Here is a 26,270-nt window from a genome sequence, read left to right as displayed (position 1 = left end):
CTGTGTTGAAGTATAGAGTGTAACTCTGGAAGAATCTATGTCTAATGATATGTATATTCATTTCTAGATTCTGTTAGAAGTTGTGTAGCAAAGTTGTTCTTTACCTGCTCCCTGAAGGGTCACTACTGCCTCTACAGTAAATCCAGTTTTATTCTCGTCAGCCAAGAACCTCAGCCATGGATCCAGATCATGTTCCTTTTTCAGCAGGTGTGTGTATGCTTGTTTGTCATGGCTCCTCAGTGAGTTGGTGGGGCATGAGTTCATAATCATTTGTAAATTATTCTTTGATTAGAGTTCTTATGTAAATAACAGCAATACATATACATTTCACTAATAATTTTTAACATGGGTTTTCCATATTTTACGGTAGTTTCTTTATAAAAGACCTTTGAGTAGTATTAAGGAGGCCAGACCTAGTAATATCTTGAATGTTCTTAGCTTTAAAAAAGAAGAGAAGGTTCTTCTCTTTAAGAAAAAAACATTTTTTTTAATTAAATGACAACAAAAACAGCTTATTTGGAGGAATAGCTCTCCTTATGTAGGGTTTGTCTTTATTTCTCTACAGCCTTACGATCTCCAATTAATTTTAGTGTCAGCATATCCTTTTTTGACATCATTAAGATACTGGAATGCCATTTTTTTCCCATAGAATTTATGTATATAGGTAAAGATACATAAAGAGGAACTTCCATTTTAATGAAAAACTTGATGTAAAGATTTTAGCATCAGAAGAGATTCTTGAATATTTGGAAATGCTTATTTTGAATACATTAAACTTTCACATAAAAGTTGAATACAGATTATAAAATGTTAGTAATAGAAGGAATATTGGACATAATTTTTACAGATAAGAAAATTAAAGGAAGAACACAGACCACCTGCCCCCTGATTTAGTGATCTTTTCCTAGTAACACACGTGTTAAAAAATGAAATGAAGGGTTTCAGGCAGAAGCAGAGAGGGCCGGGGCAGAAAAAACAGAATATGAATGTTCTAAAATAGATAAAAATTAGGACAAGTGATAGTACAGTTTATTTCTATTAATGAAATATTTCTATAAGAGCACCTACCACCAGACAATTACATTCATTATAAAGAAAAGGTAAGCTTATTAAGAAAAGCATTTTAATGCTGAATAGATCATAATCATAAAATGGAACTATAGTAATTAAGAAAAGAGACCGCTTAAATGTGCCTTAAGAAAACCATCTTTTCCCATAGGAAGTCTTTTTAAGAACGCTTAATAATATCTCATAGAGAACAACTCACATTTTGATGTGAATCAAATTGTATGTGAGTATAAAAACCAGCATTAATTTTTTTCCTTTTCTTAAAATGACCTTATTTTTCTTCTACTTTACTTGTTTTTCAAATAGTTTCCATCAGTGAGTTTGTATTTGTTTTCATGATTGACTTTGTTCTCTACTTGTCAGTTTTCTGAAAATAAACCAAAAAAGTTGATTTATTTTTGTCCCTTCAGTCTTATTTTATTGACTTAGTCTGATTCTTTGTTTTTCTCTTTAAGTAAAATCACCCGAAAGCATCTGTTTATGATGCTTTTCTTCTTTGTTCATTTTACTATGTTTCCTTCCTTTTTCTACACCCTTGATATAGTGTAGTCTGGGTGAGTCCTGATCAAGAAAAATCAAATCTTTGACTTGATCGTTACAAACCCAGCACTAGCCTTGTATGCTGGGGCAGACTCTTTGCTTTCTCTGTCAAGTTAACACATTCATGGAATTCTCAAATTCACAGATTCCAGTCTAACTGGTTCTCTTTGGAATGGTGATTAGTTAAATCAGGTCCTGTTCTTCTTTAAGTGAAAAATCATATGTTGTATAAGTTTCTGATAATAATATCAAGAAATTCCCAGATATGTCCACATTATGGGTCGTAAAATCAATCTATCTGTTACTGGCTCTTAGCCTTTTGTAATCTGTGGACCACTTACTTGGGGTATAAGATTCTCCACATTTCTCCACTCAGTGTAAGAAACAGTTTATCTTGATGATGATAATAATTAAATTTTTCTGGAAAAAAGTTACTAGTTTTCATTTGTTAAATAGATACTTTATATGCACAAACCACCTAAATTCTCATAAACTAATGCTTTGACAGTCATTGACACAAAAAATAAAATTTTGTAAGCCAATATCATTATTTTATCATACCTCAGACATAAAGCATAATATGTATGGTATTATATGTATGTAAATAATATTTTATGTCCTATATTATGTTCTATGTTTTTATAAAATTGTTCCCTTGAATTAAAATACTTCTCACTTTATAGATATCATATCACAATGTTTGACTGTTAAACCCATGATTGATTAGTAAATATAGAAACACAACTTAAATCTTCCTTTGAGGGGCACCCGGGTGGCTCAGTTGTTAAGCATCTGCCTTCGGCTCAGGTCATGATCCCAGGGTCCTGGGATTGAGCCCCGCATCCAGCTCCCTGCTCAATGTCTCCCTCTCCCACTCTCCCTGCTGGTGTTTTTCTCTCGCTGTGTCTTTCTCTGTCCAATAAATAAAATCTTTAAAAAAAAAAAAATCTTCCTTTGAAAATTTTATTGTCGTTGAATTGAATGAAGTACGTGTAAATGTGATTTTCTTTACATGAATAATCTTATTATCCAAAACTTGAGTATTAGCTCTGGGAATCATCATTTATACATTTCAGGATTAAAAATGTTTTTGTTTTCCCACCATCCATTCACACTGTTCATATTTGAGTTGTTGCATAGTGAACTCTTAGTTTTTTAATTTCTAGCCTTCATCATCTACTCTGTATAAACAGACTTGATATTTGTTCTCTAGTTTTAATTTTATACCATAATTCTCAGATCTTTGAACAAATAAATATGAATATTTATATTAACCATTTTCCAATTAAGTATCATGCTTGGGAAATGATCAAGGTAAATGTTAAATTACAAAGGTTAGGCATATTTAGAGATCACTATCAACTGCCTTGAAATCCTATTCCATAATTTTACTTTTCTATTAAAAAATGAAAAGCCTAAAATGTATCATATGTTTGATCTTCAAGATAATGTTTGATCTTCAAGATAGATTTCTTTGTTGTTTTATTTAAATTTAAACCATGTTGAATTTCAACCCAAATAGTACCTTGTAGTGGATCAAAAAGTATTGCCAGGAAGAGATAATGTTATGACTTTCTCATTAATGCCCTTTCAGAGCCTGTTTCCCGAGCCCCTGTCCATACAGAGTCACTCTGTACAGTTTCTCAGAGCTCTGTGGGAGAAGACCCAGGCAGATGGCGCTCATAGCTTTGAAACAGCCATGATGGAGTCCATGTTTCCACAGCAGAAGGTAAGTGTGTCTTTCCTTGGACATGCTATTTTAAACCAATATTCAAGATTACCTTGAAACAGTTTGCCTTTTTCTTAATGGTTCCATGTTTTTTTTCTTGCCTTTACCTTCTTTCATCGTTATCAAACACACTGATTAATTAATGATTTTCATGTGGTAATCATTGAAAGGACAGAGAGATATTGGTAGATAGGGTCATTGCCTGTTATGACTGTTAAATTAATATTTGTTGAACGGAGCACAGGGTGCCAGATGGTGAGTCCCGGTTCAACCAAACACCGCAAGAGAAATTGAAATAGAGAAATTTATTACTCTCAGGTCCTGGAGGAAGTACACAGCATACTTCCAGGGACCAGAGGGGAAGGTCAAGTCAAGGTGCAGGCAGAGAGAGAGGGAGGACCTGGGACACATGCCTTTATGCAGCTGCGGGTGGAGGGCTTTGGGAAGTTCCCAGGCTAAGGCCAGATCGGTCAATTCAAACCAAAAAGAGCAGTTTTTTGTAAGCCTCTGCAGTGTCTAGCTAAAGGGCACACCAGGAGAAGGCCCTCAGAAGCAGGGGAAACTGTTGGTCACAAGAGCCATTAGAGGTGTCATATTAGGAATGTGTATTTGCTTGTGACTCTGCAGGCTGCTATCTAGGGCATGAGTGCGCACGAAGGGATTAGTGTCAGTTTAAGGCCTCTGCAGCCCACTTGGCCAAACACAATGGATCCTGAGGCAGCAATACTATGGAGTAGCTTAACCAAATTCTCAACAGTGCTGTCTGAGGTTCGCAGACTGACATAACACAGCCCACTCAGAGACACACAAAAACTACACACATGGTGTAGAATAGAAAACATTTTACAAAAGCCGACCATGGACTCTAGGATTGAAAGGGAAAGAGCATCAGGAAATTGGGCTCCAGTTCTTTGGTCCTTGTGATTTCTTCCCTCCATACTTCCCTTCATCCCTCTGTCCTTAGCAATTGCCACAAAGTAAAAAAAATGAAAATGAGGTGAGCAGAAGAGAGGGAGCATGGCTGGGGTGAGAAAGAGCTCTATTGAGACAGGCAAATATGACTTGAGACACAGCATTTTAGGAGTGTGGAAACAGGGACAACACTCTCAGGACATAACTGAGGCCTGGATATGGAGAAAACAATCTAAGTAAACCTGGCTGGAGATAGGAAGGCTACTTAGGAAGCTATTACTAGAATCAGGTAGGAAATGAGGGTCGGAATTGAAGTTGGAAGTTGAAGGGAGAGGATGGATTCAAGAGCTATTAAAGAAGTAGAACCAACAGGACTTGGTTCTTGATAAAGAAAATGGAAGAGCCAAGGATAACTCCACGGGCGTCACATGGCTGAGTGGATGGTGGCACCCTTCAGAAAAAGAGACCACAAAGGGAGCTGAGGTGGAGGAAGAAGATAAAGCATTCTTGTTTATGTATTTTGAATCTGAGTTATCTGTGGAGATAACCAGGTGGTGATGGTGGTTGAAATGCCTGTGTGGACCTCAGGAAGAAAGCCATTATTGGAGACGTGGATTTAGAAGTCATAAGGTAGCACTTGATGTCATGGCAACAGATCGAATCACTCAGGGAGAATATGTATAATGAGAATAGAGAATGGTTACTGATCTCTCCTTAGTAAATATAACCAACTTCTCTAAGCCCTTCCCATACTCAAAGATTCTGATTATTCTTATTTTGCCTTCAAGAAAGCCCAATAATAAGTACTGGATGCTTACTGGGCAAACCAAAGGTTCTGAGAGTATACAATCATGGTCTCTGTCCCTGTTTTACTATTAGAAAGGGAACAAGCATACCAATATTAAATAAATTCAAAGTACAAACAAGTAGCAAATTAATCAAAAACTGTTATATTGTGGAACAACTCAATACCTCTTAAGCGCTAAAAGATTGTAAGAAGGATGACAAATGGGTGTGATTAACCCGAAATTTATTTAGAGTGGTCTGAAGATGCATCCAATTATTGCATCACTATTTGTTGGCTTTGGTTTAAGAATTAAACTTGCCGTATCATGAATAAAGGAAATGCCATAATTGCATCAATGTTAAGTAGAATGGATTTTTTCTGCGTATTTCATTCAAATTCTAAACTGTTGTATCTGATTAAAGACAATGACTCAAATTCTTATAAATTTTTCACGTGAACTGTATTTTAACTACAAGCAACTAGTAAATTAACACTTGGCAGGCTGCTTCAAGTCCTGAGACATTTTTATTTAAAAATTGGCAAACCAGTATTGTGCATGCTCACAAATATACTTCTTCATATTTCTTCTATTCCATACCAATAAATATTCCTTTCGGGAAAAATTAACTGACATCAGATGGTTTTGAAATCTTTAGCTTTATAATTTTATTTATTCATAAGTGTAAGTAATTAAAAAAACACTCTGATATCTGGAATGTACATTATACAGCAAAGTTATCTGCCCAGGTATTTCTCAATCAAATTGATTTTCTTCTGTTTTTTTAATGAAGTGTTCTGCCCACCAAATTCAAAATAGCTGTGAGAATAATCCAAAGTCTGCTTTATTTTCCGAAAAGGAAGAAACTCTTAAGAAAATGCCTGAGTCTCTAGAATGTAATGTTCTGGAAGGTTTATTCTTGTGATTGCTTTTAACAGTCTTGGCATTTTAGAACTGAAAATCAACTGTAAGATAGCTATGAAATTGCCAGCTGCTTGAGGGCAGATGTCGCACCCTATTTATCATTGCATTTGCAGGGTCACACGGTGGCTGGCATACACTGGACTCTCAATAAATAATGAGTACCAACTGAATAAATAAGTGAATCCTGTTGTTGTCCAGATGTTAAAATTAGAAACAAAGGGACCTGTTGAAAGTCCCATGGCTAGTCAATGGCAGTGCTAGAACGTAAGCACATGCCATGGTGACACCACGGCTGTCACTGATGTATCTCATTCCTCTCTACTCTGGGCATGTAAGAAGATTGTATTCCCTGCCTCTTGAAGTAAGGCTTGGCCATGTGACTTGCTTCAGCCAATGAAACATGAGAAGGGATATGTGTCCCTCCAGCAGAAGCTTTTAAAAACAACTGTGTAATTCTCCATGTTCCCTCTCTTCACCTGACTGTAGAAGCCAATGTTGATATTAAGTTGCCAGCAGATAAGAACGGAATTCTGAGCCACCACACAGAGGATTGCTCTGGAGAGCCACCCAGGCCCACTATACACTTCCCACAAAGAAGAAACAATCTTTTATTTTGTTAAGAACTAAGGTTTTGGTATTACAGCAGCATAACCTTCCTGTCTTGACTCATACACCTACCAGAGTAGATAAGCGTGGCTGTGAGGCATTGCATTTTCCAGTTCTGAAGCCTTTGGCTCTGAGCTCCAGTTTCTTTATCTATACAACGGCAATAATATCTGTTCCTACTTCCTAGAGCTGTTTGAGGATTGAATAAGTTAATACATAGTTCTCAGAACAGTGGTTGCCATTGTGACTTCTCAATAAAGTTTAGCTAATATTCCGATTTCTGGCCAACATTTCGCTCTCACTTTCTTTCAAGAATAACAAAGACATATAGATAACATAACTCCGGTGGATTAAAGGCCTACATGTCATCAAAGAAACCTTATAATTAGAAGAAAATATGAAAAGTTGTCTTTATGACCTCAGGATAATAATTTTTTTAATTTTTTAAAAAGATTTTATTTATTTATTTGACAGAGAGAGAGAGAGAGAGCACCAGTAGGCAGAGCAGCAGGCAGAGGGAGAGGGAGAAGCAGGCCCCCCACCAAGCAGAGAGCTGGATGTGGGGCTCGATCCCAGGACCCTGGGATCATGACCTGAGCGGAAGGCAGATGCTTAATCAACTGAGCCACCCAGGCACCCCAAGAAAGAATTTCTTAATATATGTAAGCAGAAATCATGAAAAAAATATTTTTCACTACATAAATGTTTAAATTTCTATATTGCAAAATACACTACAACAAAGGTAAAAGACAAGCACAAGTTGTGAGAAGATATTTGAAATATGTGTAATTAACACAAAAATCTCCTAAATCAACAAGGAAGAGACAAACAACCCAAGACAAAACTGGGCAAAGAATGTGAACAGAAAATTCGCTGAACAGGAAACTCAAATGGCCAATAAACATAAGAAAAGATGTTTAGTCTCACTAAAAATCAGTGAAATAATTGATTTAAATATTTAAAAATTATATATCTTTTTACAATGATCAGACTGGCAAGGATAAAAAAATTGTGACAATACAAGTCTTGGCAAAGATGTGGAAAAAATGAGAGTGTTCATATACTACACGTAAGAATATAAAAGATTAACTTAAAAAAGAAAAAAGTACTTAAGAAAAAATATATAATCATTAATTAGATTCATAAATGATGGCTAGCTGACAATTGAGGTGGGTGGGTAACTAGCTTTCCAGAATCTTAATTCCACTTAAAGCTTATCAGAAAAATGCTTAAGCATTTTATCACAAATGCTTATTTTTTTTTTACCACAAAGAGGTTTTGTATTATAACATACAAAAATCTTCTGTCCTAGACAAAGTTTAAGACAAATTTTTCTTTATAACATTTTAAAAAGAACAATCTGGGAATAGCTGGTGTTATAATAAATTCCTACACCCTGTTATCTCGCATTTCCATTTCTAAGTGAAACTCTCACATACCCGCACCAGAAGACAAGCACAGATGTCAGCTGAATATTATTTACACCAAAACATCAGGAGCAATGCAAATGTTCATCAGTAGAGAAATGAAGAAATTGTTGTGGTATAATCGTGCTATGCACACAGTGAAAGTGAATTAATTAGACCTATGTGTAATAACATGGAGTCAGTCTTGAAAACAGGATATTAAGCTTTATTTTATTTTTTTTAAGATTTTATTTATTTATTTGACAGAGATAGAGACAGCCAGCGAGAGAGGGAACACAAGCAGGGGGAGTGGGAGAGGAAGAAGCAGGCTCATAGAGGAGGAGCCTGATGTGGGGCTCGATCCCATCACACCGGGATCATGCCCTGAGCCGAAGGCAGACGCTTAATGACTGAGCCACCCAGGCGCGCCAGGATATTAAGCTTTAATAAGCAAGTTGCAAAAGTATAACATAGAGTATGGTAACTTACATAAGTTTTTATAACACTCTAAGCAGTATTGTGAATGCTTATGGGTACATATACCTGTGGTAAAAATACAATACCATATTTGGAATCACACCAAAATCCCTGATAGGCTTGCCTCTGGATAAGAAACAAGTGTAAAGGAGAGAGGGAAATGTTACTGGAAAGAGAATTAAGGAGATCTCAAGTTCATCTGTAATTAAAAAAAAAAAAATCAGAATCAGGGGTGTCTTCGCGGCACAGTCAGTTAAGCATCCCACTCCTGGTTTCGGCTCAGGCCGTGATCCCAGGATGGTAAAATCAAGCCTCATGTCAGGCTCAGCACTCAGCGTGGAGTCTGCTTGAGATCCTCTCCTTCTCCCTCTGCCCCATGGTTGTGCTCTCTCCCTCTAAAATAAATAAATAAATCTTTTTAAAAAATCAGAAGCAAAATATTAGTATTTATTAATATGGTGAGCATATGGGTATTTCTTACATTATCATTTGTATATGCTTTTCTTTCTTTTTAAAAAATTAATTAAACCTATAACTAATATCTAAGAGTAGAGTGTTGATAGATTTGACTATATAAAAATATAAAGCTTATAAAAAATAAAACCTGTCATGCGCAATAACTTAAAATGAAAATATGTGTAATAATTATGAAAGACAAAGCTTAATATAATATCCTTAAGATACCATAAGTTCATTTAAATCAATAATCAATGGGCCAAGGACATGAGCAAATAAAGGAGACGAGTTCAGAAAAAGTATTCTGCTTCATTAATAGTCAGAGATATAAAAACTGAAATTAAAATAACATTACCATTACCCCTTTTAATCCATTTTTAGAAGGATAATAATCAGTTCTGGCTACAGCAAGGGAGTTTAGATACTCTCACACATTTTTAGTTGAAGTGTAAATTATTTCAACACTTCTAAAAAACAATTTAGCAATGCAGGTCAAGAGTCTTAAAAATGTTCACAACCTTTAACACAGCGATTCCATTTCTAGGAATCTATTCTAAAGAAATAATTTGAAATGTGTACAAAACTTAAGATATGCACACCAAAAAAATATTGTGTTATTTATAACTAGCCCAAATGTCTCAAGATGGGAGAATGGAAGTATACACATATATACTTTCCATCCATATGGAAGACTATTAAGAAAACATGCAAAATCATGTTTATAAGAAATGTTTAGTGACACGAAACAATGCTATGTCAAATGCCACATTGCAAGATACAAAATTATTTGTATAAAGAGGATTATTTGGACGAGTCCATTAAAGCAACCAAACAGAAATATACTGAAATGTTAGCAATGGTTAGCTCTGGTTGATGGAATTAGCATTTTTGAAATTTTCTGTTAGAAGTATGGTTTCTTTTATAATCAAGGAATAACAGCTATTACAGAAGTACTACTTTCAATTACATTGCTTTACGTAAGTAAATGTGAATGAGCAGTTTACTTAAAGAAAAATCCATTTTAAGTTCATCGATTTTCATTCTAAAATAAAGATTTTAGAGAAAGGGCAGAAAATCCATTAATCTACTTAGGAGATGAGGAGGATGGGCTCTGGGAGCAACTAGAGATACCATTAATAATTTCATTCCAGTGCATGTGCGGCCCAGCCCTTCAAAGGGAGTGGCGCTCTGATTATCAGAGGAACAGACAGTTGATAAAGTTGATTGGGGATTGCTAAAGGACTGGAATTTGAGAGAGAAATCTCCTTTATTGACACACATGTTCCAGTTCCGAAAGCATGGAGAAATTCCATATGCCATAGAAATGAGGTCTCAAAACTTCCCATTATAGAAACAAACAAAAAAAAAATTTAAATTTACTGCTGAAATAAAATGTGCCCCATCTGGCTAACATTTGGAGATTTGTTTTCAGTCCACATTGCTACACACACACTTGACAGTTCCCAGGGTAATTGGCTGTGGTGTCAAAGCATAAATAAAACTGAAGCATTAATTCTGGGTATAACTAAAAGGAGACCTTCTGATGTTCCCCAAGACTTAGATGTAATGTGTTGAGTTGCAGTGTTAATATCATGCTCGAGTGTATAAATGCATAAGGAAGGAATCGGTTTATTATATACAGGCTGTACCTACTGACATTCTTAAGAGAAATGTAAGTCTCCATGTGTGATGTAAGTGACAAGTGATGTAGGTCAGCGTCCAGGGAGAGCGGCGTGAATCACGGTGTCAGAGAGAGATTAGTTTTGTTGAGCCGCCCCCCCCCCCTTTCAGAGCAAGCTAGATGAGAATGGGGTAAATGGGAATTGGGTCTGTTGATTTCCAAAGTCTAGATTAGGGAGGACTTTTAGGCTGTAAACTGAGAACCAGGAAAATCTGATCGGCGCTATCTAAAAAGGAAAGGTGGGGTCAAGAGATAAAAAGAAGGTCTGAATAAAATCTAGTGGTTAAGAGGTAAACTCCATGAGAATATCTTCCATAATAGGAAGCTGAAGGCAAGGGGGTGGAAAGGGCAGACCGAGGGTGGAACGTAGATGCAGAAGCAAGCGTCTGGGACACCCTGGCTCAGAGAGAGAACTGGCTGGGAGAAGGGTGGACATTAAAATAGAGTCTGGGCTTTTAAATGAAAGAGGGACAGGGCTTCATGTAAGGAGGATGATATGAGCAGTAACATGGAGGAAACAACAACAAAAAATCACAGCGAAGTCCTGGTGAATGGAACTCTAAGTTCATTCATTAAGTCACAAATACTTTCGGCGAATGCCTGCTTTATGCCACGCTCTGTGCAGAGACCAGATGTAAATAATCCCGCTGTGCCCCAAGGAGACAAGCAATCTACAAGTACAGAGATGCGCAATGCTCGCACTGAAAGACATGTGACAAAATAAAATGCCTGGAGGAAGCGATGAAGAACAGCAGTGTTTGTTGGGTGGTCAGGGCCTTCTCTGACCTGGTGTCAGATGAGTTTTCCTGGCAAAGAATAATTTGCACAAAGGCCTTGAGACCATATAACAAAAACAAAAGTAACAGATAATTTAAAAAAAAAAAAGAACAATGAGAAGAGAAAGGCAAAACCTTGGTGCATTAGAGCATTCTCTTCCAAATTTAAATCACACATCCCATCGGAAAAAAAGTTTTGAAAAACCCTCCACGTATATATTTATTTACTTATAAATAATATACATGTATTATTACACTCATCATTTTTATTATAAAAATATTCAAAAATAGAAATCTCGAAGGATGAGATGAAAAGTAAACAAAAGTGAGAGTTCTATTATTTTCTTCCTCCTACGACACTGGGGATGGTCATGCCCACCCCAGGAATGAACTCTCTCTCCTTCCACAGTGTTCCAAGAAGTGGCAGAATCAGGGTGGAGCCCAGTGAACCACAGGGAGAGTCGGTCTGGGGTAATTTACCTCTGCCTTGTAAGCCATGGCAAGGAGCTTAGATTTTCTTGCAGTCTATGGGAAGGTCACTGAAGAGTTTTGAGCAGCAGACATGATTACCCAGCCAATTTTGAAACGATTGCTCGGTATGCTATGTGGAGGCTAGATCAGAAAGGGGCAAAAGTGGAATCAGAGAGACCATGAAGACTATTGCTCACCCAGATGAGAGAAGAAGGTAGTCTGAGCTGGGATGGTCCTGGTAGGAATAAAAATGAATGACACATTCAATATAAATTTTGGAGGTAAAAGGGACATAGCAAGCTAATGGGAGCGTGTAAGGGTGAGGGAGAATTTTGAATATCTTAAATTTAAAAATGTCCGTGAGATGCCGCCGCGTAATTGTCTAGTGGGCAAATTTGTGGTTTAGGCCACAGACGAGAGCACTCTCGGCACAGAGGTGGCGAAAACCAGGGAAGATGAAAGCAATCTGAGAAGACAGTCTAAAGAGCCAAAGGACCCAGTACAGGCTTGAGTCCAGAGAGCAGCCAAAAGACAAAAGGAACCCAGAAAGCACAGAGGTCCCACGTCTCAAGACAGTCCAAGAAAGAGAGCAAACGGAAGTGAATGGGATTTGGCAGCCTGGTCAAGGCCGCAAAGTACAGAAAGGTGCTCAACCGATTGGGCAACTGGGAAAAGGCCGTTTTAGTGGCGTTTTAAAGGCAAGGTTCAAGATGGAGTGGGCGAAGAAATGAGAGATGAGGAAGGAGACCGCATCTGGAGAGAGTCGTTGCAGGGGCTGGTGCTGAATGGGTTCGTAAAGGAGGAAGTACGGAGATGCTTTAGAATGGGAGCCCTCGGCGCATGTTTGCAAGTGTGGGGACGACACAACAGAGAGGGTGGGGGTGGGGAGCAGATGAGAACAAGCGATTGCACACAGACCCATATCAAGAAGTCGAGGTGATGGGGGAAAGATGAATGAGTTCTGTTTCGTGGCTTTTCATCTTTTTCAGTGAAATAAGAGGTGAGGCCACCAGCTGAAAATGTGATGGGGGAGGAAGGACGGAATGTAGGAGGTTTGAGGAAAGAAAGTCTAACATGAAATTCTTAGACAAAGGAACTATGTGCTTACGAGAGGAATATAGCAGGACTCTCGAGCAATGAGAAACATCCATTTGGAATCCGAGAGAACAGACTTAAAGTAAAATGGAAATACGATTTTTCTCCAGTAGTGGTCAGAGCTTTAGGCGCTATAATGGAATGCATGCAAGCTTGAACTTTTGTCTTTTGGTAATTAAATGGTGAAAAATTAAGTGGTGAAAGGGTGGTATTTAAATGGTGAACGATTTCAAGGTAGGGGAGACCTGTGTTTAAGAAGGTAGAGGGTAAGGCGCAGACTAAAAGAAAAGACACGAAAGACCAAAAGAAAACACAGGAAACCCAATTTGAGAAACAGAAAGATGGTCTTTAGAGCCCAGAAAAACAAAAACAAAAACAAAAAAACAGTTATTTTCTGAATGAAGAAAAGGATGGGTTTGTGTTGAGCTTTTCTACACAAGAACCCTCGGCTTCTCCTCTCAGCCCCAACCCCCGCTCTACTACTCACCTTGGACAAAGGGTACAAGCTCCTTCATCACGCTGCTGACCAAGGCTAAGCAGACAGCCCGTGGCCACCAGGCAAGATGAGGCCAGCCGTGACTGGGGCCGAGGGTGTACCCGGCTGTGTGTGTGAGACTTGCAATGCTAGGGAGCACTGGGAGAGTACTAGCTTCAGCGCAAGATGACTTTTACGATAGTTTACGGGCTATCAGTGGACTCGCACTCCTCCACCAGAGCCACATTATAGCTCATCAGGGATTAACGTGCTTAACATAAGAGGATGGGCTCCAAGGTGAGACGAGTCCTTGAGAACAGACACATCCTCTGGAGACTTGTACAAGCAGAACTTTTATTGATGCGTTAGGACCAGAGAGTTTGGAAGTCCAGCCAGATTCTCAAGTGTGCCTCCCTAAATACTGTCTCTACCTTTGCTCTGATTCTTTTTTTCTCCCTTAACAGCTATACATTATAACATTCTAGAAGACCCCTCATTTAAACAATTCCATACACGCAGCTCATACTAAGTGATTGCACATGACTTCGCAAACACATTGACCTAAGTGACTGTTTGAGTCACCCTTTAAAAACTAGAAAATTGTTATCCTTACCCTTGGCTAATTAATACACACTCTTAGTATCTCCCTAACCACCATCCATATACATTATACTTATGTTGTACATAGCTATTTTAAAGAAATTAAAATTGGCAGAAGAGATATTTTCTCGGTTTAGCTTAAAACCTGGTTGATCACATGTATTGTATTTCCTTCGTTTTTCACAAGCCAGACTGTCCTGTAATGAAGCACGTCAGTTTTACTACTGTAGTGAGCATTCCTTCACAGTCAGCCAGACGTTCTGCATCAGTCAAGGAAATTACAAAAAAAAAAAAAGCACACACGTTAGAAAATAGTTAACAAAATAACTCTATTCCGGGGGGAACAGAGGTACGTCGTTCCTCCGAAATGTCTATTCCAATCCAATAGTGGCTTGGGTTCTTTTCTTAAACAATCAGTGCATGAGTAAAATAGTATACTTTTCCCCCTCACTACTTTCAGGGATATTGTGTGAATGCCTACAAATCCTGGGCACTAAACTATTAGAATAAACAGCACTTTATTTCAAGCCAAGTGGAAGTGTGGTCGTTAGAAGCGTGGGCTCTGGGTTTGAATGCTGACCAGCACTTCCTGGTTCTTTGACTGCAGTCCTCTGTGCTTCCTCTTCCGTACCCGTGAAGTGCAGTTAACACTTCACAAGGATGCTGGGAGATTTAGAAGCCATAATGCATGGAAAATCCTTGAACCAGTGACTGGAACACAGTTAAGAGCTCAGTCAGTGGTAACTAGTATTTTATTGTGCTTCCTCAGCAAGACCCCTTCAACAAAATGAATGACAAAGGTTTCCTCTTTTGAGAATGAGATCGATTTTCACAATAGCCAAAAAACTTATGTCGGCCCAGGTCTGTTATAAAAGGAGACGACTCAACCTGAATAATAGTTAAAAGCTGGGTTTCACTAAATTAATGAAAGTTTTTCGTTAGTGGCTCACGAATGCATATACTCTACAGAACAGTTCTGGGAGGGACTTCTAAAAATGTTTTGAGCAGAGACTGTGTCACTAAAGTGTGAGTAGTCACCCAGGTTTAACACTCATTTCAAAATACAGATTCTGGTTGTATTAATCTAAAAAATCATAGCAATTTAGATCTCTCGATACTAGACATATCAAGAAAGAGAACAGTCAGTAGCACTATTTGCCTTTTTTTTAAAAGATCCTGTATGTTGCATGTAGATTAGCAAACTTTTGGTTCTGGGGACACATTACCACATTACCCTCTCCTTTAGGGATTATAGAATAACCTTTATTTTTTTAAATTCTGTGTACAAATATTTCCTAAAGGCTACTTATTTTCAATACATTGTTGCATTGTTCTACTATCTTCACTACAATTTGGGGTTCCTTTTGAAGACCATTCCTAGGAGAAGAGGCCTTTTTAAAAAATCTTTTGCTAAATACAGTCAACAGAATCATTTGGTGCCTCATTCCAGGGTCCGATAATTCCTTCTGGAATCTCCCTTGTAGCCAATCCAAATTGCTTGTGCTGAGCGAAAGCCCCTTTCTTCATGACCTTTTACAAGAACTGATGCGAAGCGTTATAACCTGACTCTAGGGCTGCAGAATAGACCTTAGCACATGCGGGAGCCCCAGGAGACCTTGTTTAAATGCAAAGTCCCGGGACCTCTGTGGATTTTGCAAATGGTAAGCTTGGGGGTGGGCCTGCGACTCTGACACATGCACACACACACACACACACACACACACACACGATCCAGGTGGTGTGGCAGGAGGTCCCACTGACTACTCTTGTGAAATACCAAAAGAGGGGCAAAGGCAACTGGAATCCAACTCATTTGGCTTGAGTCACATCTCTACCAGCGACACGGTCCGGGAACCCGCGCAAGTTGGTTAACCTTACTGAAACTTAACTTCCTCACCTATAGGCTAGGAGCAGGTCCAGCTGGCCGATAGTTGCTAGGAAGGCAGTATGAGATGATGCATTTCGCTAACCCCCCGGAAGAGCAGCTGGCACAGAGTGAGTGCCCCATAAACAGCAACTATAAAACCATTGCTTCATAAACTTTGAGGCTGTGGTGAAATCACCTGTTTCGTTTTCTTTTTTTGGGATTTGTAACAATTTAGATATCTTTATGGCCCTGCTCTGACTTTTTTCCATTTTCACCTACGTCGTAAGAACTGAATGCTGTGGCCTGTGTCTGATCAGGGCCCAGGTACCTCATTAGAGGCCCATATATGTGTCTAATCATTCCGCAAACGGGCACACCTCGTTGCACCCTTTAATTTCAGCATCTCGTTAGCGTGCTCCATTTGCCCACCTTGTTATTTCCCATCCGCACACCAATGAGCCTTTTTTTTGCTCTTCCTTTCAGTGCTCACATCTTCTTATGCCCATTTCTTTATTCGTAGTAGTAAATCCTTCCTTTTATGTGTGTCACGATTCCTTCCTTTCTGCACAGCTCATTACATCCCTCCATCTGTGAACCTCATTATGCCATCCCATTTTTATCTCGTTACATCCTCATCGCGCACATATTATTAGCTCCTCCATTCATGCATAGCGCTGCATTCTTTCTCTCTGCTTCTTACCACGACCTGCCCTTTCCACCCTTCCCATTTAATGCTTCCATTTATAAATCACATTACATCTCCCCTAAATGCTTTTATCATTACGGCCACCCATTTACGCATCTCATTACACTGTTGCCCATGCACATTTCCATGTGCATCTCTCTTTGTACATCTCATTACGGCCCCGTCAAACATGCACATGGCATTACTCCCCTTTCAAGTGTTCGTGTTGCATTACATCCTTCTATGTTTGCATCTCATTACGTCCAATATTCTGAGGTTTGACAACAAACTAACAAAGACAGATAAGTATGTTACTTGCTTTTAGAAAACAAGATATGTTTCTCAGGCGCCTAACATCAGTGTTTCTTAAACAAGTCATTCATTTTGGAAAGATTTACATATTTATCTAGCTAAGAGACGAAAAACCCTATATTTTATATGCATAAAAAAGAGCTTCTTATCTTGTTTTGTTCAAATCATCATCATTATCACTACTTTGTATTATTTCTCTACAGTTTACAAAGCGGTGCAATTATCCATGAATGTATTTGTGGCTGTGAGTCTCTGAAGGAGAAAGCTTAGGGGTCACAGTTATTTCACAGATTGAGAATTCCATTGAAAGCACTAAGAAATTAAGTTATTTCCCAAGAACTGCTAGTGAATGGCAGTGGCAGGGCTCAAACTCACATTTTCTGGTTCCAAAACCTACCTTCTTTCTGCCATACCACTCTCCAAAAAAACAAAAACAAAAAACAAAACAAAATAAACACACACACAAAAAAGAAACAAACCTTATTTCTACGTATCACTTGCGTCATTTGAGCCATTCCATAACACTTCCCTATGACAAAAGTTGGTGTTAGCATGCTTTAGGTTTGCTTTGCTTTGTTTTCTAAAACAAAGCAATGTAATATCAACACTTTGAAGTCGCTCTTTGCATTTACTGTTTATCTCTTTATCTCTGAGTTCGAAGAGCTAGATTAAAAGAAGCTTTAATGTGGAGCCTCTCCCCCAACAAGAATAAATGCACATAGAATAAAATGCAAAAATCAGGAGAAAGAGATGGTCCTTTACTGACCTTCACCACCAAGGCCAGCCTCACACAGGCAAAATCAGGGGACTTCCCCACAAGGGAACTGAGGGGTACCAAGGAAGCCCCCCTGCCATGCAGAACCTTTCTTACTCGCGGATCCTAACCCTGGCCCATCTCTGCTTCATCAAACTGTGTCCTCTGCCTCACTTTTAATTTTTATTAAATTATGAAATAGCTCATAAATTCAGAAAAGTGCATTCCCACCACAAGATAGAAGAGATGTGGGGTGCCTGGGTGGCTCAGTCCTTAAGGGTCTGCCTTCAGCTCAGGGTGTGATCCCAGAGTCCTCGGATCGAGCCCCACATCAGGCTCCTCTGCTGGGAGCCTGCGTCTTCCTCTCCCACTCCCCCTGCTTGTGTTCCCTCTCTTGCTGGCTGTCTCTTTCTCTATCAAATAAATAAATAAAAATCTTAAAAAAAAAAAAAAGAAGAGATGTTTACATTTCTTCCATATTTACTTCAAATATTCCCCTTGACAAAAAGAAAGATCTTGAGGTTGGTGTGTATTATTTCCGTGGCTATTTTTGTACTGTTGTTTTAAACTTTTATATGTGTTTTCATATTGCGCATATCTTTTGCAATATCCTTTGTCTGCGTACCATTATGCTTTAAAAATATATCTGTCTGTTCATACATGTGGAGCTAGCTCATTCATTTTAGTATCTATAACGTTTTCCATTGTGTAAATAGACCCAAGTTTACTTTATCCATTTCTCTGTGAGGGATAGTTCAACACCACATCTGCCTTGATCTCTGATTACGTCATCAGTGCTTAATGCTATGCTCTGCCCCTTGAATAACTAAGTGGAGACGTTTGAAATTCTCACATCACGGGAAGCAATGCCTTCTCCATACATCCATGGCAGAGTCAGTTTTAGCCCCTTTGTAACCGCTCCAAGTAGTAAACACACCAACAAAATGATAGTTCTTAAATAAAACTAGACCCTGGCCAAATGTTGATATGTACTAGTGTATTAAAATAATTGTACCTAAAAAGGGTGGTCTGATTCCCAGAACCTGGAATGCTTCTTATGATAACAAAAGGCAATAAAGATGAAGAAAAATGCAATGCTTGCCACAGAAATGTGGTTGATTCCCCCCCTACCCCCCGGTTTAAGAAGCAGTGGTTTAAGGAGTCACTGGAGACTACTGCCAACCCCCAATGCAATCAGACCAATATGACTGTGGTCACCAAAAACATGGCCTAGTTCAGATCTAGGAAAGGACTGTTAGTAATCCTTCCAGAAATTTCAGAGCCCAGAAAGGCCTCCCATTGCGATGCAGAAAAGGAATTCTTCATATTGTGCTGGCGGGAAGGTAAATTGGATCATTCAGGAAACAATTTAATAGAACTCAGTGAAGGTAGGGATATGCATAATGTTACATTTTTAATGCCTTGTGCAAACAAGATTTCTGGAGCAGAGCAGATGACTTACAGCAAATAACCTCACCAACTCCCCTTTGCCTCAGTTATTAACCCCGGGACATACAATGAGAGACCGGTGTCATCCTACACATACTAGGGTCTGTACTGTAGGTAAAGGAACCCTGAGAATATGGATCTGGATATTTATACAGAGGAGGGCCAGCACCCCCACTCATCTGAGAGAGGGGGAGAAAAACTTTTGGTCCTTGGGAAGGATTCTGATTTCTTCTACCTTGTGAGATATAAATAAATCTCTCCAAGGGAAGGATAAGACTAGCGTCTCCAGCCTGACAGCTTAAAGATGTCTCCAAATCCTGGGTCTCATCCCCACCTTGCGATGTAAACACATACTTCTGGGAAGATAAATCTCTCTAGATGGTCTCTTACTTTCTAATTAGTCGTAAATTAACTTCTCAAGCTTGTTCTTTTAGCCCAAGTCCCAAGTTTTAGTAAAATTTGTTCGGAAAGCCTTTGCAGAAACATAAAAAAATACTTTCTCTTCAGTCTTAAACACACTTTGTGATCCAGCGATTCCACTTCTGAATGATCATCCCAGAAAAATTCTTACTCACATCCTCAGGGGACATGTATGAAGATATTCATTGCTGCGTGTTCACGTGAGTGCACAGATGGGGGCTCGGGGGGCTGAGTAAAAGGTGGGGGGGGGCAGATGTGCGCTCTGAAATCACTTCGTAGCAGAGATGGCCACACGCTGCACGCACAATTCCACGTGCGGAGCTTCAGACACAGGCGAGGAATAGAACGTGGTCCATGGCAGAACATCATTTATGCAAATGAAAAATACACTAAACCTTGCTCCGTATTTTTCAAAAATCCAGACACGTTCAAAGAAATAGATCAGACCCAAAAGAATGAGAACTTACATGAAGGGGAGGTAGGAGGAGTGTCTGGGAATGAGTGGTATCAGGGATAACTGCAGAAAAATAAGAGAAGGACCCCCAACAAAATAACCTACGTGGCTGAAGAGTATGGTTATCTCACTAATTGATTTCCAAAAGAGAAAAAGAAAGCCCCTTCGCTGAGCGTGTTTCCTATCAGCACCCTCTGTGGTCTAGTACCAGGTGGTAGTACAGCAGTTCCCCACCCCGCTGCATCCTCAGGGACACGTTCCAAGACCCCCAGTGGATGCCTGAAACCATGGGTAGTACTGAACCAAATATAGACTATGGTTTTTCCCTATACATACATACCTTTAGGCACAGGAAGAGATTAACAGTAATAACTAATTATGAAATAGAATAATATAATGATGTACTATGATAAAACTTACATGAATGAAGTCTCAGAATATCTTATCGTACTGTACTCACCGTTCTTCTGATGATAATGTGAGATGCTGAAGCCCCTAGTGATGAGACGAAGGGAGGTGAAGGGCACACGCGGTGTGACGGAGTAGCATCGGGCTACGACTGACCTCTGATGATACATCAGAAGGAGGATCGTTGGCTTCCGGACTGGGGTTGACAGTGGAGACCTGCGGCTGTGGAGAGTAGAACCACAGATAAGGGGGGACTACTGGACATGGTGGTGCGAGGTGCTCAATATATTCAGGTGACAACCGTCAGTTAGGGGAAAAAAAAAACACTGCAATTCTTTGCTTTCCAATATGAAAGGAGATCCCATGTGAATGCTGGCTGTCACTCCAACAGTTCCAGTGGCTACATTTTACTGCTGCCACCACTGTAGAAGTGTCAAATTTTCTTGACGTTTTGAACACTGGTGATCTTATACCCTTACTTCCGCTCTGACTAAAACTACTTTGCTGGGGGCGCCTGGGTGGCGCAGTCGTTAAGCGTCTGCCTTCGGCTCAGGGCGTGATCCTGGCGTCATGGGATCGAGCCCCACATCGGGCTCCTCCGCTGGGAGCCTGCTTCTTCCTCTCCCACTCCCCCTGCTTGTGTTCCCTCTCTCGCTGGCTGTCTCTATCTCTGTCAAATAAATAAATAAAATCTTTAAAAAAAAAAAAACCTACTTCGCTGGCTTTAGTGGGCTCAATTTTAAAAGAAATTTGGTTCACAAAGAAAATCATCGAGGGAAGCCTGGGTGGCACAGTCAGTTAGGCGTCTGCCTTCAGCTCAGGTCATGATCTCAGGCTCCTGGGTTTGAGCTCCGAGTTCTGCTCCCTGCTCAGCGGGGAGTCTGCTTCTCCCTCTCCCTCTGCCTCTCTGCCTGCTTGTGCTCTCTCTCTCTCTCAAATAAATACTAAAATCTTTAAAAAAAAAAACAAAAACAAAGTCATTATGAGTTTATCGAACATTTATAAAGCTTCACCCAATTTTCCACCTTTATTTTCCACTCAACCCATGCACTTACATTAGCTGTGGCATAAACTGCTTTATTTAAACACTTGTAATGTTTACTGCCAACATTTTATAATCACATTATTTTTTCATGATCCTTAGGCAAGTGTGAAAACTTGACTTTTTGAATCAAATCAAATATTCTATCATATTTGTTGGTTCTTACATGAAAGAGGTCAGAATTTCTCTGTGAGATGAATCAAACATGCTTTCTTCCAGACACTTGGAGCCGGACCCATGGTTAGAATCGCCATGACTTGCCAAGAAGCAATTCAGTTCTTCCCAACACATGGGACTCAAAGGATAGGAAGAAAGTCAGGTTTATTTCGTGATCTATAGTGACAGTAAGAAGCTGGCCACACTGACCTCAACTACTCGTGTGTACCTAGAGTTCCCTTATTAATCTGGGATAGGAAAAGGAGAGACAGTGGAACAGAGCTCATGCACGACATCCACACTAAACACTGGATCACACTGTGCACGCCTCTGGGGCGGCACCCCTCACCACCTCTGCTCAGAGTCTGTCTCCCACCTGTTGCCCACCCCTTCCCCACACATCCCAGCCTTCTGCCAACTTTCAAATGAGCTCCAACAACTTCAATTTTCACACCTCTTCTCTTCCTTCCAAGTTGCACAAGTTAGAATAATAATGTCTCTGATCTTCAAGAATGGAATTTTTGCGCTTGCAACCAGATTGTATATTTTGTCATTTGAAACCAAGCTATTGTGCAGAAGTATGAACATATGCACATGAGAATTGAAAAATTCCTCAAATACCAATTAATGGAAACAAGCAGTCACCCTATCTGTTTCCAAGGATGTAGGATTAATTGCCAATCATTGCACATCAGCATAACCTGGGGATTTGTTTAGAAATGCAAATTCCTGGGCACAAACACAGACTGATTGGGTTAGGCTTCCAGGGATGGAACCTGTGTTTGATGTTTGTAACAAGTTTCCCTGGGATTCCAGATGCCATCACCTCCCGAGAACTGGTGATTTGGAAAAGCTGAGAACAAGCAGTCAACCCATTTTAAAGGATTTAGACAAGCATTCTTCAATTCTAACATTTTATTCTAGAAACTTGTTTTATAAAATTAAATAAAATGAATTCCTATAACACACATAGAAATGTAGGTGTATTTTGTAAAAATAAAAATGTTCTGAATGGGCTTAGCGGGCATAATTGATGTGAAAACTAAAAACCTAAATGCCAGCGTGCCTAGGTGGCTCAGTCCGTTTAGCATCCAATTCTTAATTTCAGCTCAGGTCTTAATCTCGGAGTCATGAGTTCAAACCTCACATTGGGCTCTACACTGGGCATGGAGCCTACTTCAAAACAAAACCAAACCAAACCTAAATGCTACTCTTGATATAAATTACAGTTAAATCTGTGTGTCTCAATTAGCAAAAATTTAAAAAGATTCATTGAACATCTCTTATGGGCAAAGTGCTATACTTAGTATTTTCAGAAGCTACAAAATAATAAGTAAATTAGTCTTCTTGCCGAAGGGCTTTAATCCAGTTGATAGCCAAAAGAGTCACACCAGAAGACCACAACTAAACACAAAGATGTATTCCAGCTTTCCTCTGTGAGGAGTACTATGGACCCAGTGCATTACTGTCTCACATCCTGGAATATAGGATGGTGTCTCCTCCCTCCATTTAACCTTGCTTCCTGACGTTAGGTGCTATAAATACTAATTGCTAGAAGTTAAATTCAAGAATTTACTTGCAAGGATTTACTTACAAAAATTAACTTACAAATTTCAGAAGTTGAAATAAATTTAAAAATTAAATTATAGCATAAATATTCTTTAGAGTTTCTTTTGCTAGTTTATTCAGCATGGAGTATGTTTCTCACAAGACACTATGCTTGCACAATGTAGGACATTATAAATAATATAGAGATAAATGGTATAAGGATGCTTCATTAATTTTTTTCCTTCGATAAGTTTATTGCACACCCTGGACTCCATAGAGTTAGAATTTGTGCACTAGAAATAACCATAAAGACATAAAGCCCTCTTATTATGTGAAAATATTGGAGATCGTTAAAAAAGGAAAAAAAAACCTCTTGTTTACATTTCTTGAAACATACTTGAAGTATGTGCCTAGAGTTGATCCTATTAACCATAGGCAACAGAGCACATGAGGCAATCCTATGTTTTGTATCTGTGCAAAAATAGCTTTAAACAGAATTTAAATGTACCAGAACCCAAAGTTCTTCCAGATGTATGCTTTCACTGATTTCTGGAAAATTGCTTCCCCGTACCCTCTCACAGTACATCAACCACTTTATAAGATCCAGAGGCCACTTTGCTCTTTTACGGAATCCATAGCATTGACTCATGCTGTCACTGTCATCAAAATAATGTTGTAAATATCCTCTCATCTTTCCATGCTATCTGGCTTATTTTTCCCCTAAGAGGCTTTGCAAGAGACTTTTTATATAGTTCTGCAAATTCCTACTCCCATTAATGATTAAAAACAAAACAAAACAAAACTGGAGAAACATTCATTTAATCAGCTGCTTAAAAAATCATTTTTCCTCCAGGGGTTTCTATCCCTTTTAAATTAGATGGTGTTTATCAGGAAAATCTTTTTCAGTATATTCTTACTATGCTTATGTATCTTTCTCTTTATGTTCTTCTGGTTTTATTGAGGCCCGATTTGGAGTGTTCTCAGAAGAATGTGACCCTTCTAAGTAGAATCATCATTTTCATTGAGAATTGGCCAATAGGGTATCTGTCACTTCCCTTCTTCATGGCACAAGTCAGTATTGAGTCTTAGTGCTGCATAACAAATTACCAAAACCTAGCAGCTTAAAACAACATCTGTTATCTCACAGTTTCCTTGGGTCAGGAGTCTGCGACTTAGCCGGGTCTTCTGCTCAAGGTCTCAAGGCTGCAAAATCAAGATATTGGTTGGGCTGTGGTATCATTTGGAGGTTTGAATGGGAAGGGTCTGCTTCCAAAAGTGCTTAGGTTGTTGGCAGATATCATTGATTTGGGGTGGTAGGACTAAAGAGCTGGAACTTGTACCGGGTATTGGTTGAAGGCTGCCCTTAGGTCCTAGAGGCCACCCACAGTTATCTGGCATGTGTAACTCTCCATGGGGACTTCACAGCATGGCAGCTTGCTTCCTCAAGGCCAGCAGGAAAATCTCCCTCTGCATCTGCTAACAAGATAGGTCTGTGTGTGTATGTGGTATGTGTGTGTGTGTGTATATACATAATAACGTAAACATGGGATTGATATCTTACCATTTTGGCCATTTTCTCAGAAGCACGTCACGGGTCTCTCCTACACTCAAGGGAAAGGGATTACATGAGCAGACGAATACCAGGAGATGGGAATTATTGGGGAGTCACCCTAGGGTCTGTCTGCCATAATCTCATTGAACTAAAGTACTCAGAGAGGGACTGTACTTAGATATGCATGCTTTTTGTTATTCTCCTGGAGTCTATTGTTTTAAAAGAAGCTTGTAATTCTCTAAACAAATCAGTTTTAGTTCTCTTGCATTAAAGAAAAAAAAAGCCATATAAGCAATCTTGGGCAAGGCCTGGGAAGCTATAGGACCCAGAAGGGTAAAGAAGATAAGTAGGAAAGAGAAATGATGACCTCAAGCACAAACAGGAAACCAAAATTCCAAAATTAGGTGTGACTAGTTGATGGGTTTTGTTTGCTTATCTTGTGATTGATTTTGTCTTGATCTTCCAACAATATTTAGAGCTACATGTGTTTCATCTATCTGTATTCAAATTTGACTGTTATTGCTGATTTCAACTGTTTATAGAATTACCGTTCATCTTCTCCAGTCAGTTCCCTCTGCACACCTGAACCCTCTGAAGAAGTAAGCCTGCTTTTGACTTCAGAGCTTGAATACCGGGATGTAGCTTGCCATCTGTCCTAAACTTTTCAAGAAACTTTTTGCCAAGACAAATGTGGATTATAGGCAACAACCTGGGACATTTCTGTCTCAGAACAGGAAAAATAAAGGAACCCTTACGTATTATTTTAAGTACTTTGTTTGTTAGCAGTGTTTGTGGTGAATGAAAAATTGATCCTTAGTTGTGTGAGAAATAGAGAAGTGATGAGCATGCCAATGACCAGGCATAGACTTCAGAGACTTAGCAGTTTTGAAACCGGTATTTATGAACATCTGCTTTTTCCCCACACATTTTAATATAGATTTCATCCTTTGAAACCTGCAAAACTCCCAGGTGCTTCTTCAGTCTTATCTTGGGAACTTGCTTTAAAAAAAAAAATGGTATTAAATGTTAGCAACTCAAAATGTCGTATTCAGCATGTTGAGCCTGTCCAATTCCAGAACACAAGCCGTAATGGTCTTAATAAAGAGTGCTGAAAAGTATGTATTTCTAGTCCAAGTTTATGCCTTTCATTATTCCACAAATATTTATTTAATGCTTGCTTATGTGAGAGGCATTTTTAGTGCTGAGATCACAGCAGCCGATCTAACAGAGAAAATCCCTGCCTTCATCGTGTTTATGTTCCAGTGAGTGTAAATGTTCTCTTAAAAGAATCCCCTTTAAATGTTCATAATACTTTCATATAGTTCATTGGAAAACTTTGCACTGGGCTTGCAAGCCGATGCCGTTAATCCATTCCTGATGTTGGACTAGATTCTGGGGCTACAACTGTGAACAACGTAGATGTTTATTCTCTCAAGGAGCTTAGAGTTTGGTGTGTTTCTCACCTCCGTCAAAAAATGCAGAGCTGGGAAACAGGAACTTTGGAGTAGGAACTAGGGAGCCACTTGCCCATTCTCTACTTCGGATCCACCGTCAGCAGCACACACGCAGTGCCCGCATCCCTGGGCTCTTGGGCTTACTAAGTGCCGTTACTCTGCGTAGAG

General features: G+C 39.2%; 1 protein-coding gene across 3 annotated transcripts in view; it reads left to right on the top strand.

The window, feature by feature from the left end:
• The window catches only part of VEPH1 (ventricular zone expressed PH domain containing 1), a 224,923-nt gene that overhangs the window by 165,911 nt on the left and 32,742 nt on the right, over positions 1–26,270 (top strand). For all 3 annotated transcript variants that reach the window (XM_087870310.1, XM_045811893.2, XM_045811845.2), the window contains 2 exons: positions 68–207; positions 3,203–3,337. In XM_087870310.1, coding sequence (XP_087726436.1) covers positions 68–207; positions 3,203–3,337 — 275 coding nt within the window. The remainder of the gene's footprint in view (positions 1–67; positions 208–3,202; positions 3,338–26,270) is intronic.

The sequence above is a fragment of the Ursus americanus genome, chromosome 20 (assembly GCF_024610735.1).
Source record: "Ursus americanus isolate L20-20 chromosome 20, mUrsAme1.1.p, whole genome shotgun sequence".
Lineage (NCBI taxonomy): Eukaryota > Metazoa > Chordata > Mammalia > Carnivora > Ursidae > Ursus > Ursus americanus.
This window is presented reverse-complemented; position numbering and strand designations above follow the sequence as displayed.